The sequence below is a fragment of the Neolamprologus multifasciatus genome, chromosome 15 (assembly GCF_963576455.1).
Source record: "Neolamprologus multifasciatus chromosome 15, fNeoMul1.2, whole genome shotgun sequence".
Taxonomy (NCBI): Eukaryota; Metazoa; Chordata; class Actinopteri; order Cichliformes; family Cichlidae; genus Neolamprologus; species Neolamprologus multifasciatus.
In genome coordinates, this window is record NC_140453.1 from 29,188,216 (window position 1) to 29,202,156 (window position 13,941).

At 40.0% G+C, this 13,941-nt stretch overlaps 2 protein-coding genes and 1 non-coding gene across 5 annotated transcripts in view; 1 reads left to right on the forward strand and 2 right to left on the reverse strand.

Annotated features, from left to right (window-relative positions):
- Positions 1 to 9: 9 nt before the first annotated feature.
- LOC146502368 (uncharacterized) lies at positions 10 to 9,601 on the reverse strand. 3 transcript variants are annotated; one of them, XM_085134019.1, is made up of 10 exons: positions 9,471 to 9,601; positions 9,211 to 9,276; positions 8,137 to 8,268; positions 7,613 to 7,801; positions 6,177 to 6,371; positions 5,162 to 5,272; positions 4,045 to 4,185; positions 3,438 to 3,593; positions 2,476 to 2,512; positions 10 to 275 (listed from the first exon to the last, which is right to left on the reverse strand). In XM_085134019.1, the coding sequence occupies exons 1-9, from the start codon at positions 9,513 to 9,515 to the stop codon at positions 2,477 to 2,479; spliced, it is 1,071 nt and encodes a 356-aa protein (XP_084990145.1). In that variant the 5' UTR covers positions 9,516 to 9,601; the 3' UTR covers positions 10 to 275; position 2,476. The 3 variants fall into 3 exon arrangements, with proteins under 3 accessions (XP_084990145.1, XP_084990148.1, XP_084990146.1); XM_085134022.1 differs by lacking the exon at positions 7,613 to 7,801; XM_085134020.1 differs by lacking the exon at positions 9,211 to 9,276 and having other exon boundaries at positions 9,471 to 9,600.
- The window catches only part of diras1a (DIRAS family, GTP-binding RAS-like 1a), a 156,047-nt gene continuing 146,215 nt past the window's right edge, over positions 4,110 to 13,941 (reverse strand). The window contains exon 5 of the transcript XR_014869584.1: positions 4,110 to 5,007. The gene's annotated coding sequence lies outside the window, so the exon portion shown is untranslated. The remainder of the gene's footprint in view (positions 5,008 to 13,941) is intronic.
- trnak-cuu (transfer RNA lysine (anticodon CUU)) lies at positions 10,927 to 10,999 on the forward strand. The gene has a single exon. It is a non-coding gene; the product is annotated as a tRNA-Lys (tRNA).

Genomic DNA, 13,941 nt, shown 5'->3' on the forward strand with positions numbered 1-13,941 from the left:
ACGCTCAGAGGTAATCCAGCTTCCTTTTTAATAACAAATAATCTGATTTAATTTGTCAACAGCTGCAACTTTGAAACAAACACTTCATATTCGCTTCAAAAAAAATAAACAACAACAAAAAATTCCACTACATGCACCGTTTCCATGACAACATTCAACTAAGAACAAATAAAATACTTGCAGAAATACAAACAATAATCAGAATACAAATGAACGTGAGCTGTGAACGAAAGGTGAACATCCCAACTGCATCTTGTCCCCTGATTCTCTCGACTCTACAGTAAAGAGATAAAATAAATAAATGCATACATTTAAGATCAGCCGCGCTGCTCAGCTCCTGCACTCATTCAAACTTTTTCCTTTTAATCAGGTAAGTCTGCAGAAACACAGCTGAAGAGAAACGCTGCTGTCAGAGAGATCTTCCAGGAACAGTGACACCATTATCTGGATAATCGATTGGTCAGCAGGCCGTGATTTTCTGTTTACCTCTAATCTGGAACCTAACCTGCTCCTTAGGCCTATAGCTTATGTTTCCAAGATGATTTGCCTTAGTAAGACGTGAACCACCTTCACAGTACAAAAAACCCAGGGTTAACCCCAATAAGCCAAAAATTATGCTTATAATACAGGCCTCTGGTCCATAACTTGCAACTGTCATCTGAGCCAATGTTGGGACTTTTAAAGCTTTTCCTATTTATAAAGACCTCCTCAATCGCCATCCATCCATCCATCCATTCGCTTCCTCTTATCCTTTTCAGGGTCGCGGGGGGCGCTGGAGCCTATCCCAGCTGTCATAGGGCGAGAGGCGGGGTCCACCCTGGACAGGTCGCCAGTCTGTCGCAGGGCCAACACACAGAGACAGACAACCATTCGCACTCACATTCATTCACACATTCACACCTAGTGACAATTTGGATTATCCAATTAACCTATCCCCACAAGCTGCATGTCTTTGGACAGTGGGAGGAAGCCAGAGTACCCGGAGGGAACCCACACAAACACGGGGAGAACATGCAAACTCCACACAGAAAGACCTGATGGTGGAATTGAACTCAGGACCTTCTTGCTGTGCAGCAACAGTGCTAACCACCGTGCTGCCCTCCTCAATCGCCATTTAGGCTAAACAGAGGAATTAAGTGACCGATGAACAATTAAATGACCTAAAAATAACCTCTATCTGGTCTTTAAGTCTGACGTCATCAGCCGTGTCAGGCCTAAACTCTGCTGCAGGTCCCAAAGTCAAACGAACACTGCGGCATCACTGAGAGTTACAAACTGTCTAAAGTCTTTCATCTTTAATAAAATCATCAGTGTTGCTGCTTTACAAGGTGTAACAATGAAGTTTAACATCCAGGCATCCATGAAAACAGAATTTATTACATTTAACAGAGTTAGAAGCTAGCAGGAAGTTAGCTCGCTAGCTTCCACCTAAACATGATATAGCATGTTCTGACTGAGAGATTTGTGAATTAATTCAAATGTACAGCTCTGCTGTCACTTCAACATAAATGAAGACAGAAAACTAAACAGCAGTGACGTTTGTAGGGTTACTGAAGTTGGGCTAGCTGGTAGCTAATGATGTGCTACGTGATTGCTAGCTACACAGCTATGTTAGCATAAACACAGTGAAGCTGGAGGATGAACGCTAACTTTTTTCCACTCGATAAAAGTTAACGTGAAGGTTCCTGATGGTTAGAGACAAATGTAATCACATGGCAGGATGCTGTAAACGGACCAAACTTCAGTCAGGAGAACAACTGAGATAATCCATCCACAATACGAGGTTAGTCATTAATATACTGCTGCTGGGCTGCAGTTACATCGTAAGGGTTTAAACACTGAGCTGTAAAATGAACAGTGGTGATTAAAACTGAGAGAGGCCAACAGTGATCACTGACTGTTTTTAGGGGCTTGTTGAGATTAAACAGAACAAGATACAAAACATTAAAACATGTTAAAAACAGCCTTAATAAACACAGAGCAGTTTGGACCTGAAAGGGTTCATCAGGTCATCAGTTAACGACCAGATAGAGGTTTTGGTTATAGAAAACAAATATAATAAAGCAAAATGAAATTATTTTGTGGCAGTGGTGTAAGGAATTAGCAAAAGCTATGTTTTATAAATAGAGGACAGTCTGGGCTATGAGCTACCAGAGCTATTTGTGTCATTTTCCACATTTATCATGTGGAAAAACTGAGACATGCTGTTGAAATTACACGTTTTTCTTCTCAGGAATCTCAGGAATTTGTCTCTCCCGCTGGTCTCAAACTGGAGATCTTTCACATTACAAAAGTGTAAACCACTACTCTATGAAGCTATGTATACACTCCATGGCATAAATATACCTTAAAAAACTTTTTATATATACACCGACATGTTTTCCTGTGATGCGATGCCTTTGTGTGAAGCGCATTATCAACATATTCTATTCCTGCCTGTCTGAGTCTGCGCACATGTTCAGCGTGGATTCTCACCTCAGTCTCTGGAGGTCGGCTTGAACATCTGCTGAGCCTGAAACAAATTCACGACACATAAGTTCAAAAGCAAGTGTCACATTCTTATATTTATAACTGTGCTACAAAAATTTATTTAATGACACAAAGTCCTGAGTGTCTCTGGAAAAGCCTCATCTCACCCCCAGCTCTTACAGTGTTCACTACTCTGTTACATTTCAATGCAATCAGTATCATTTACTGTTTTTTAATACACCTCTACATTCTATAATTCATTTAACACATGATGCTTTCTACTAGCATCTACTGGGCCTCATGTTTGTGCTGCTGGTGACTTTGTAGCATTTCTGATGATTATCTGACAACTGACGCAGCTTTGAAGATGAACTGTACCAGTGTTTCAGTGAATGGACCATTATACTGTCTGTTACTCACTTAATGCCAAACAGTTTATGGATGAAGCTTGCTAATATGCAAAATATTACCAGAGGTCAACTTTTTAAGGTTTATTATAACCTCCCCTAACGCTATATCCAGTGATACCCTTAACTGGCAGTTCATTACAACTGTACCATCAAACCAACTGGTCACATGGTTTGGATAAAACACGTGACCTCTCAAGTGCTGCGTACTTCAGAGATACAGACTTCACATATGAAGACAACAGAGATGGATGAAGATTGATTATTTTTTGTCACAATTGTCAACTTGTTTTGTTTTTGTTTAAATGGCAGTCACACATCATGTGATTTACGACCATGATACGACCACGGGCCACATAACGAGAACAACAGGAAACAGCTGGGTGTGAAAGAGCGTTGGAACCGTTAGTGAAGTATAAACTTCAATACCATAAAAGGGGTTGCAGCTAACTGTCACTGATGCATGATAATATACTCTGCTGACGCACACAGGGCGTGTACAGCCCTTTATACAGCCCAACATCAACGAATCGGGACACTGTCTAATAACCTGCTACTGACCATGAAGCTGCCCGTGTGGAAGCCGCACATGTACCACAACATCAACATGCTGGATGTGGAATCAGTGCCAGGAGAGCCATCAGACTCTTTCCCACCAAACATCCACGAGGGAGGAGGAGGAGGAAAAGGGGGTGGAGTCAGGAAGGACAAGCGATCCTGACGAGGGAGACACCGGCAAAGGAAACATTATTATTACATTAAAAACAATTAATAAACATTAACTTGATCCAAAGTAAAGAGAATTTGATTTCCTGAAAAAGAAAACGTGAACAACGTCAACATTAAGCAGATAAATAAAAATGGATACAGCACAGCATTGCAATGTTTTGTGTATCCATGTTGTGTTAACAGAGACAAAATATTGCTATATTATTATTAAATTGCTATTACAAATTTAACTTTGCAGTACTAAATTAAAATCACTTCCTTTTCTGGTCACCAGATGGTGCTGTTGAGTGTTTTGTTAGTTCCTACAGACAGGTTTATAAAACAAAGACTGTGACAGAGAAGAATCAGAGCATTTAAAAACATCTGGACTTATTTAGGATTTATTTTTATTTTTCAAGAACAAAAAAAAATCTCATAAGCTGAATAAATGTAGGTTTACCTCTGAGGCCGAATGAGGAGGAGGAGGAAAAGGGGGGAAGCTGTGACTGGTTGTCTTTTCTGCTCCTACTGTCTGCTGGCTTTCTTTCTTCTCCTCAGCTTCTTTCTCCACTTTGCGCTGATCACCAGGTCTCTCCTTATCCTGCAAAAACACGTACGACAAAAAACACACAAAATGTCAAAGGAATCTTTTCTGAAAAGTAGATACTAGCTATGAGACAAATTATAAATAAATTAGGCTATACTGAGTGAAAACACTTATAGTGTATCTATTAAACTTTTCTGAATTGACATCAAAGTGAACAGTGTGATCAGTAATCCAACCGGCATTTAAATGATTGGTTATATGACTTAGTTAGAAGTAGAAACTAGTTATGTTTCTGGTTCTTGGTTTCTTAGTCTGCAGTTTAAGGATAACATCAGTAGTGCTAGTGTCTTGATGCATACTCAACCATCCATGTAAATCCCAAAAGTTGATTTTGTTATCAGGACGTTTTCAGTGGGAGAAACGTTTTGTCGCTCCTCCAGGTGACGTCTTCAGTCTCAGCTGACTGCAGGTTTCAATCTTATAAACAGGACATTTGCATAATGACTGAAACCAGCCCACTGAAGGAACGATGGGCTGGGAGGTCAGTTTATGATCATTAATATGTAAATTCTCATGACCATTGATTAGAGCTGGGCGATAGAACAATAACGATATGTATTGCAAAATAACTTTTTCTCGATAGAAAAGTTAAACTATTGCGATAGGCCTCATCTCTCCTGTCCTCTTAAAAAAAGAAAAAAAAAAAGAACAGCCAATCAAAATTAAGTAGCGCAGAGCCGAACCAATCACAGCCGCAGCGTCACGTGACTTGTTACGTACAGCCCATTGTTCCTTCAGTGGGCTGGTTTCAGTCATTGTGCAAATGTCCTGTTTATAAGATTGAAACCTGCAGTCAGCTGAGACCGAAGAAGTCACCTGGATGAGCGACGAAACGTTTCTCAAACTGAAAACATCCAGATGAACAGAATCAACTTTTTAGGCTTTTATAAACCTCTTGAAGGCTCTAATGTTCTGATCACTCACCCATGAATCACTCTATTTAGATTCTTGACCACAAACGGAGACTCACTCTGGAGTAGTTCTGATCATCTTTCCCTGCAGACCTCCTCTCTGCTCCTCGTTCTCCTTGGTTCTCCCGACTTCTCCGCCTGCTTGTTAAATTGGACCTCCAGTTGCTGGCCTACAGGAGAACAACACAACACCTGAGACACTGATCAATGAAATTAAAAACACAAAAGAGAGCAGAACAAACAAAACCATCATTTTAAATAGTTAAAACAGAAAACCTGCCCCTCCACTTCATATCAATGATGAGAAAAGCTTTTAGACCACATCAAAGAGGTGAAATTCTGCCCTCCTCAGACAGCAGGGAGGATCAGAAGTGAAATACATCTAATTAAAAGAGTCCTTTAATAAAGAAAGTATTTGGTTTTTTATTATTTTAGTTTAACTGCTTTCATATTCGTGCCGTGGTCCAGTTATTTAAAAAATGCACACAATGTTGGTCCATAAATTTACTTTTTTGTTACTATTGTTTCTCTACTGCTTTGAAAAGTCCTGAACACTTTCTTTCATCCTGAACATAGATTACATATAAAAGGTAGACATCACAGCTTCGGTGACTAGCTTGATTAGCATGCTATATCCACCTATACTGCACAGGTGCAGATAACTGCCGATCAGAGCTAAACAACGTACAAAAATAATACCAGAATTTCACTAAACTCAAGCAGAGAAAGCAAGAGCCAACCTCAAGCTATCGTTAAGGGAACTGCAATGTGGAGCTGACTGAGACTGCCGCTTCGCTACAACAAAACATTTTTTCTCAAGTGTTCATATCCATATCAAAGACAGGAGCTACGGTACAATTGTAGGGTCTTTATAATATAAAGCACTTTGATTTGGTGCTATAAAGTTGACTTCAACTGAAGTAAAACAACTGAGTAGCAGCACAAACAGCTGAAGAACAACCTGTCGTGGTATTAACCTGTGATCTGGACCAGGAAAGGTTCTTAGACTGTCTAACTTGTCAATACTCTTTATAGACATTTCCCCATCACTCAGAGCCTGGTGTGGGTCTCTACCTTGATTGTGGCGGCTCTGCTGGGTCCATAGAGCTCATCGGGACTCAGCAGGCAGTTAACATCTTGCTCCTCCTCATTGTTGTAGTGATCAAAGCGAATGCGGCAGCGCTGACCGTTTACCCACAGAACCACAGCAGGATAAAACAAACCATCCTCTGAATACACCGCCCGACATCGAGAACCAGGCTTCCAGTCCTGAGACACATATAACCAGTTACTGAATACAAACTTACATTTTCAGTACATTAAAAAATGATGTACTTTGATATATATTGTGATTCCAATTGGTTTTCTGTATTTAATCAAGTGGATACAAAAAACTACTTTTATTAAGCTAAATTTACACCAGCACTACTCTAAAAAAAACAAAAAACCTTGCAGATTTAACGCTGTTCATGAAGCTAAATTTAAAAAGAATAAGTGTTTTAGGTTATGGTACTTAAAGCATGTATACCCCTATCCTGCCTAAATGGCATCACTAGACTGGCTGATTGTCTGTAGTCGATAGTTTATGTTAGCTAACTAGTCACAGAATGGATAAGTCAACGGAAAACAAGGAAAGTAAAAAGCAGTTTATGGTCACTCTTGTGTTGGTCCTGACTGCAGCAATGCATTTTATGTTTCGGGAAAAACAGAAGGAAAACAAGGAAAACCGTCCACTTTCATGCTTAAGCAGTAAGTGGCTCTTCATTGTTACTAATAAATTAATAAATTACAGATGTCTTGAGGACTGTGAGGAGAGGGTGCTTGAATTAGATGCTCTGTTGGTTTGCCAAGCCAACAACGTGAGGTTGATGCTGAACCCTAAATTATATTCCTCATTGGGTTGGGTGCACAGAGAGTTTGACACAATCAGCTGGCATAACAGATGTCCACAAGACACGATGAGTACCACTTTATGCAATAATAATAATATTTCCCACCCATTACACTGGGTCACTGTGACCATAGGACGACGGAAGGAACAGTCAATAGTGAGGAACCACTTACTGCTTAATATTTATTATTATTACTATCATCATCATCACAACAACAACAACAGATATTGACAATGTTTGATGAGATATTTAAGTACAAACTATGATGAATCATTCTTCACTCTGAATGTGTTGCTTAACAAAACTGAATTAAGAAATTTTCTGGCTTTTTCCTGATTGATCTTTTGACTACATACCACAGCCAAGCAGAGCTTCCTCAGCTGTTACCCTGTGCCTTTAGTTGTTCTTCTCAAATAACTAATAAGCAGGTATCAAAATAATTTTTAAACGACGATTTTAAAAATACTGACAACTGCCAGTGCTACCCCTCAACAAGACTTTCAGAAAACTCACTCTGACATAGAGATCAAGGTCAATACCCCATCGGCTTTTTACAGCTGAGGAGTAAACACCAAGCACTGACTTACATATTGCCATAATATGTTAAAGTGCATTAACCTGAGCATGTGAGTTCTCCATTTGTGGTGCAGCATTAGGACTCTGAAGCGCACTCAGTTCCATGTCCTCCTCATTGCCATAGCCAGTGAAATGAACTCTGCAGTTGTTGCCATCCACAGACACCACAGTTGCTGGATACTCCTTCCCATCTACAGACCACACTGCCCGACACTGAGCTCCCACGACCCACTGTGAGACATAACAGGCTTTTTTTGCACAACATGTTATTTATTGAAATTACCAAAATAGCAATAGGTGTGTTTACTTAATTTTTTATTTTAATTGGTCAGGGAGTCGTTTGTTAGTTGATCCTGCATCAAGTTATGAAAAACAGAACAAATTCTGAGACAGTAATTTAAGTGACAAAATTATAAGCTCACAAACTTATAGTTCTCCCTGCAGCTGCAGTTCTTGATGTCTGTCTGCAGAGTGCAGCAAAGTCACACGTATCTGCTCCGAAGCTCTGGGCTACACTTAAAAACCGCTTCTGCAGATTAGCCCTCACCTGTCTGTGAGGTCATTACCTTTGACTCAGGATCAGCAGAGTCAGCTGACGATGGACCGGCCTTCTGTCCGTCATTCTGTCCATCCCCATGTTCTGGCTCCTCTCTGCCGTCTGCCTCCTCTGAGGCTTCAAGCCCTGTCAAAGTCACATCCTGTATACACACACACAGACACCTTATCCAAAATTTGTACAATATTTACTATGACATGGAGGCCACAGTATTATAAAAGCTGGCAAAAGACCATTTTACCGCATTCTAGTCGACTTCATAAAGCAGTTATCCACTGGTTATGGTGGAAATGTCTATTTATTTACAATTTAAAGCATGAAGCATTTAACTTTTGGCTCAGATACATAGATTCTGATTTCCTTTGTGCCATTTCTTTGGAAAGTAACATCCTTAAAAACAGATATGCCTGTTACGCTGAGCTTTTTCATTTGGACGCTCCCTTTAGGGATCACCACAGCAGATTATCTGCCTCCATCTCACTCTGTGTGTGTCCTCCTTCACTACGTCAGTCAATCTTCTCTGAGGTTTTGCTATTTTCCTCCTTCCTGGTAGCTCCATATTCAACATCCTTTGTCCAAAATATCCACTATCCCAGCTCTGCACATTTCCAAACCATGTCAGCCAATCTTCTCTAACTTTGACTCAAAACTGCTCAACCTGAGTTGAGTCTTCATCTCTGCCACATCTCTGCTACAATATACTGTAAAAACATAACCAAGTTGAAGAACAAATCTTTCAGTTAAACTGACAGAAACTGCAGAGGTAACCCAGAAATTTACAGTAAAAAAATATCATTTATTATTATGCATTGCATACCCTTAACTTTGAATATAATTTAATGGGTGGTCTTTGCAGTTTGGTGCAGCTTTGTGTTAAAAAAACAACAAACAAACAAAAAATTTGATTTTTTTTTTCCTGTATTAGGATAACTTTGGGAATAAATGTGCAATTATGGATTCTGTACGGTGACAGGGGAGTTTCACTGGTCTGGCCCGCTTAAGATTAAAGTGTGCTGTATGTGACCCACAATGTGAAATGAAGACCACTTGTGGAATAATGTAGATATTTAACTTTCAAACCCACTTGGGATATTTCCAGGGCGTCACTGAAAACTTCTGCCAGAGAACTTTGGTCTTTCACCGACTCCTCCTGAGGACAGAAAACTGTTAGCTACTCCAGCACACAGGCTAAACTCAGCACATTATAAAATATCTTCAACCCTTCAGGCCCTCGGTTTGGTGTGTAGCTAGCTAGCTGCCTTTGAGGTTTGTCGTACTGTTATTAGTCGCCGTCTGGCTGTTTTGTTAATTAAAATAGCAAATACACATAATATAAACACGTACCAGACACACGGTATCGAAAACTCCGTTTTCGGTCAGTTCAGTCATGGCTGTAAATAGTTACAGATACAACCATTTCACAAACCTTAAAAAACGCGCCAGCACCTGCGTTAACTAAACAGCTTCCGGCCCTGCATTTCAAAATAAATGTTGGACCGGAAATAAATCTTTTAATAAAGAAGTTTCTTCCAGCTGTTTTTTGTTTGTTTGTTTGTTTTTTGCTTGTTTGTTTTTTTTAACGTCACGAACTTCTACATAAATCTGTTTTTTTAAGTACATTACTTTCATTGTTTTCCTCATATCATATCATCCCCATGCTGCGCCAGGGCATATTGGGAGCTCATCTCTGATCTTCATCATTCAGCTTGTTGTCAAATGCTTAGAAACTAAATGAGTGTGTGCAGCTGTGAGTAACTTATCCTATTGTTGGCAAACCTGGGAACTCACAAAAAGTCCACACATACACAAACCGTTTAAAAGCATGGGAAAGAATATTAAGAAAGACACGTGCAATAAAACTTGAAGAGATTAATTTTTTACAGAAACTTCGTTAACTACAACCCCAAAAATCTGATAAATTACAATAAAGAAAAAAAGAAAGAAAACGAATCACCTTTGTTCACTCATATGTCTACACCAGGATGAAATTCCAGTAGGCTGCTGGTACAAAACTGTCAAAGCCTTTTCATATTTTTTCCTTTAAATTGAGCATCTTGTCACTCTTCAATTCTAGATCCTCTGAACTGACGCGATTAGCTTTGTAGACGTAACTATGATCTTCGAGGTGCTGCAGACACACCCACATTGTGCACGCGGAGATCACGTTTGATTATTAGTTTGTTTTTTCGTTTTAACTGCTTTTTCTGCCCCATGTTCACAGGTGATCCGCCTACGTCTGATTTTTTTCTACCTTTGCAGCAGCTAATCATCAGAAGAAGACTGCACGCGTATTTCCTCGTTTTTACCTTTGTTTACAAGACCTGTGCTGGCAAATGGTATGGGGGCAGTAATTAATTTCAGTTTACTTTAATAGGTAATTGCACTACCGAGCATCAGGATAAAAGTAGAAAAGTTATAGATTCACACGAATGCGGGAGTGAACCAGGAAAAGAAACAATCGCTCTCACCGGGGGCTAAATCTAAAGCACGCTCCCTTCTCAACAGTTTTTGACCAATCAGATAGACGCACATTCTCTTTTATAAATAAAAAGAGAGTGTGTGTAAAATAAAGTAGATGCCTATCAGAGAGTGCCATCTCTGCAATGACTCGTAATTACGCATTGACAGGATGTTCCGACCGATATTTAGGGACACAGCACCAGCCGCAGAAAACTGTGGAAGTTTTCTTTTTACAAACCCATCTTCTTAAGTCATGGTCTTGCAGTCTTGACTTTACCACGTGAAGAAAACTCCCGTCCACACACACACCGAGACGGGTTTATCTTTTTGGCTCTACACCGCCCGGCTAGCTCAGTCGGTAGAGCATGAGACTCTTAATCTCAGGGTCGTGGGTTCGAGCCCCACGTTGGGCGAGTCCTGTTTTTTGGCAACTTCCTCACGTGTGAAGTCTTTGCACGCATCCAAGAGTTAGCTCAACCCACTACAACTTCCAAGCTAGCAAGACTTATCTGTTCATTCTAGCATTAACAGCTCCATTAATATGCGGCACACACATGTTCACAGCATCTAGTAAAGACAGGCGTAATTATGATAACAATGAACTAAAACACAATCAGGAACTTCAGGGTGGATAAAGATAGACAGATATAATAGTGTTATAATAGATATAATTAGTGTTGGAAAAGAAATGACACCGACCTCTCCCACAGGGGAACTGAAGAAAAGGGAGTGGCCAACCGGGTAGCCCAAATTTATAGCGTTGCACCAAAGCAGAAGAAAGGGATGAGGAGGGGCACTAAATGATAATAAAGATAACTACAGGCTCTGTGGTCCTACAGGTCATGTATACCAGCAACAGTTTGGGGTTTATAACACATTTTGTGTAATTATAATAATGTGTAATTTATGACCCGGCTACACCGGGTTATTTTAATAGCGTCACATTTGACGTTGGCTCACTGTCTCCAGCAACTGCTGATAGCTAAACTTTCTTAACACGTTAGTTGTGCTGCTCTGGTCACTTTTGTTTTGAGATTTCTTAACGCCCCCCCCCCCCCCCCCCCCCCCCCCCGGGGCGGCATCGTGGTGGGGGGCGGCATCACCGGCATCGGCAAAAAAAAAAAAATGCTCGTACTCATGCTGCCCCGACGTCAGCCAGCGCATATTGGAATGGCATAAGCACCGATCGGTTTTCTATCGCCCGTTTGCTGGGAGTAAGGGCGCCGTCCGTTTGCGAGGTGCGCCTGCTGCTTGCGGCACAGGGAGGAGAGGGCGGGGCGGCGGGGGATTCTCTGGCTGGCTGGAGCAGCATCTAATAACCAACTCGCAAAATAAAACAAAATAAAAACAAACCAACAAACACGAAAACACCAGACATCATGATACAGACTTATAATTTGCGCCGATGTTTTTTCGAAATTCTATACACGAAAAGTGAGCGCGAGCCTCGGTGCACCTGGTCGCTGCTGAAGTCAAAGTAAACTTTATTGTCATCTCCGCTACATACAGTCCAGTATATAGAGACGAGACGACGAGGCTCCAGTTACAGCAGTGCAAGTAAACAAACAATAAATATAAGAAGAGTAAGAAAATAAATATACACTTTAGGACTCGGGGTAAAGGGATCAATAACAATTTAAAATGTATAATTTACAGTTTGATGATTTAAAGTCTCACACACAAGCCGTCGAAAGGGGCGGTGGGCCCTGCTGCTTCCAAATAGAGCACATTGCATTTATAGTGATGTAAATCCAAGCCCATTATGTATTCATGATTTGAATCCTGGGTTGCGTGAAATCCCAGAAATGCACCTTAGACAAAGTGAATCTGTGAACTAAGGTGTAGGTGTGTTAGATCATGTTGTGCTGATCCTCGGGTTGGAGGATTTGTGTTCATACTGGAGTGCAAAATTAAAACCAATGGAAGGTGGACAAGAAAAGTTCAAAGCCATCAGGTCCTCAGTTTAGAAAAAATCGAAAAGAAGAGGAGGAGAAACGAGAAAAAGATAAGCAGATGTGTGATTGGATAATGGCAGGTCATCCTGAACCAATCAGAATCAGAATACTTTATTAATCCCTAAGGAAATTATGTGGGTTTCAGCTGCTCCAAGAAGAAATGGTAAAAATAGCAACAGTAACAGACTAAACTCCAAAATACATTATGTTACAGATTTTAATATTAATTAGTTGTTGTTAATTGTTGATTTGTCCTGTTCTCATTGTATGACGAATTATGACGGCTGTTTGGTAGCCGTTTGCATACTATGCATACTCTCTCTCTCTTCATATGTGTGTGTACAACAGTTTTATGTTAATGTACAATCCTTAATATGTTTTGTGTGTGTGTGTGTGTGTGTGGGGGGGGGGGGGGGCAGAGGGAGTGTTCGCCCAGGGCGCCAAACAGGCTAGGACCGCCACTGAGGCCAAGGATCAGTCATTAAAGAAGTTAAACAACTATTTGTGGCTAAGCCGATGCGAAAAGTACACAACATTATTTCAGTCAACATATATGAGGCAGTCCACCAAGACGCTGGAAAATCACTCTGTCACTCCATAAACATGTACACGAAGCAAACTAGAAAATAGAAATTTTTTATTGTTAATAAAACAATTTCTTTATTTAATAGTTTCTTTATTTAATTGTTTTATTCCAAATAGAATTGTTTTATATTAAAGTTTTTGAACACATACAAAAACCTCCCTTTGTAATGCAGTCTGAGCACAGAGCATCATCTACACCAGTTTTACGAGTGGAGAATAGATTTCCGTGGCATCAGTGAGTAGTCTCGCTCCATCCTCCTCACCGAATTAGAATTGTATTCATGGAAAATAACAAATATGTAATCTTATACTAATTAGAAGAGTAGGTTGGGGATTTATAATTGATAAACTTACAACACACTGCTTACTTATGTTAAATCATCATCAATGAACGTTGATAAGCAGCTTTATCGTTTTTGGTGAATTTCACTGCAGGTCCACTCGTTTCTTTTTGCTCTCACTTTGCGGTCTTCATCCTCCTCTCTGTCCTCCTCTGTCAGTCTTTGTGCCGTCACCCAAAAGTTAAATGTTACAGTGAATAAAAGGCATAAAGTGATCCACATCAGTTTATACCAATATTCAAAGTGAAAGCACCGACAGCTAACATCGGATTGGATATCTGTTCATTTTCGTTCAGAAAGAAACTGCAGCGAAGTATTTATTTTCCGTTAACATGATGCTTTATTAACACCAGACAACAGATTTAGACATCAGACAGTAAATTACAAAAAATGATGTTTAATCAACATAAACGTGATTTTTTATACAATATTATGTGAATGAAACACTTTAGATTCATTAGTGAAAAATAAAAA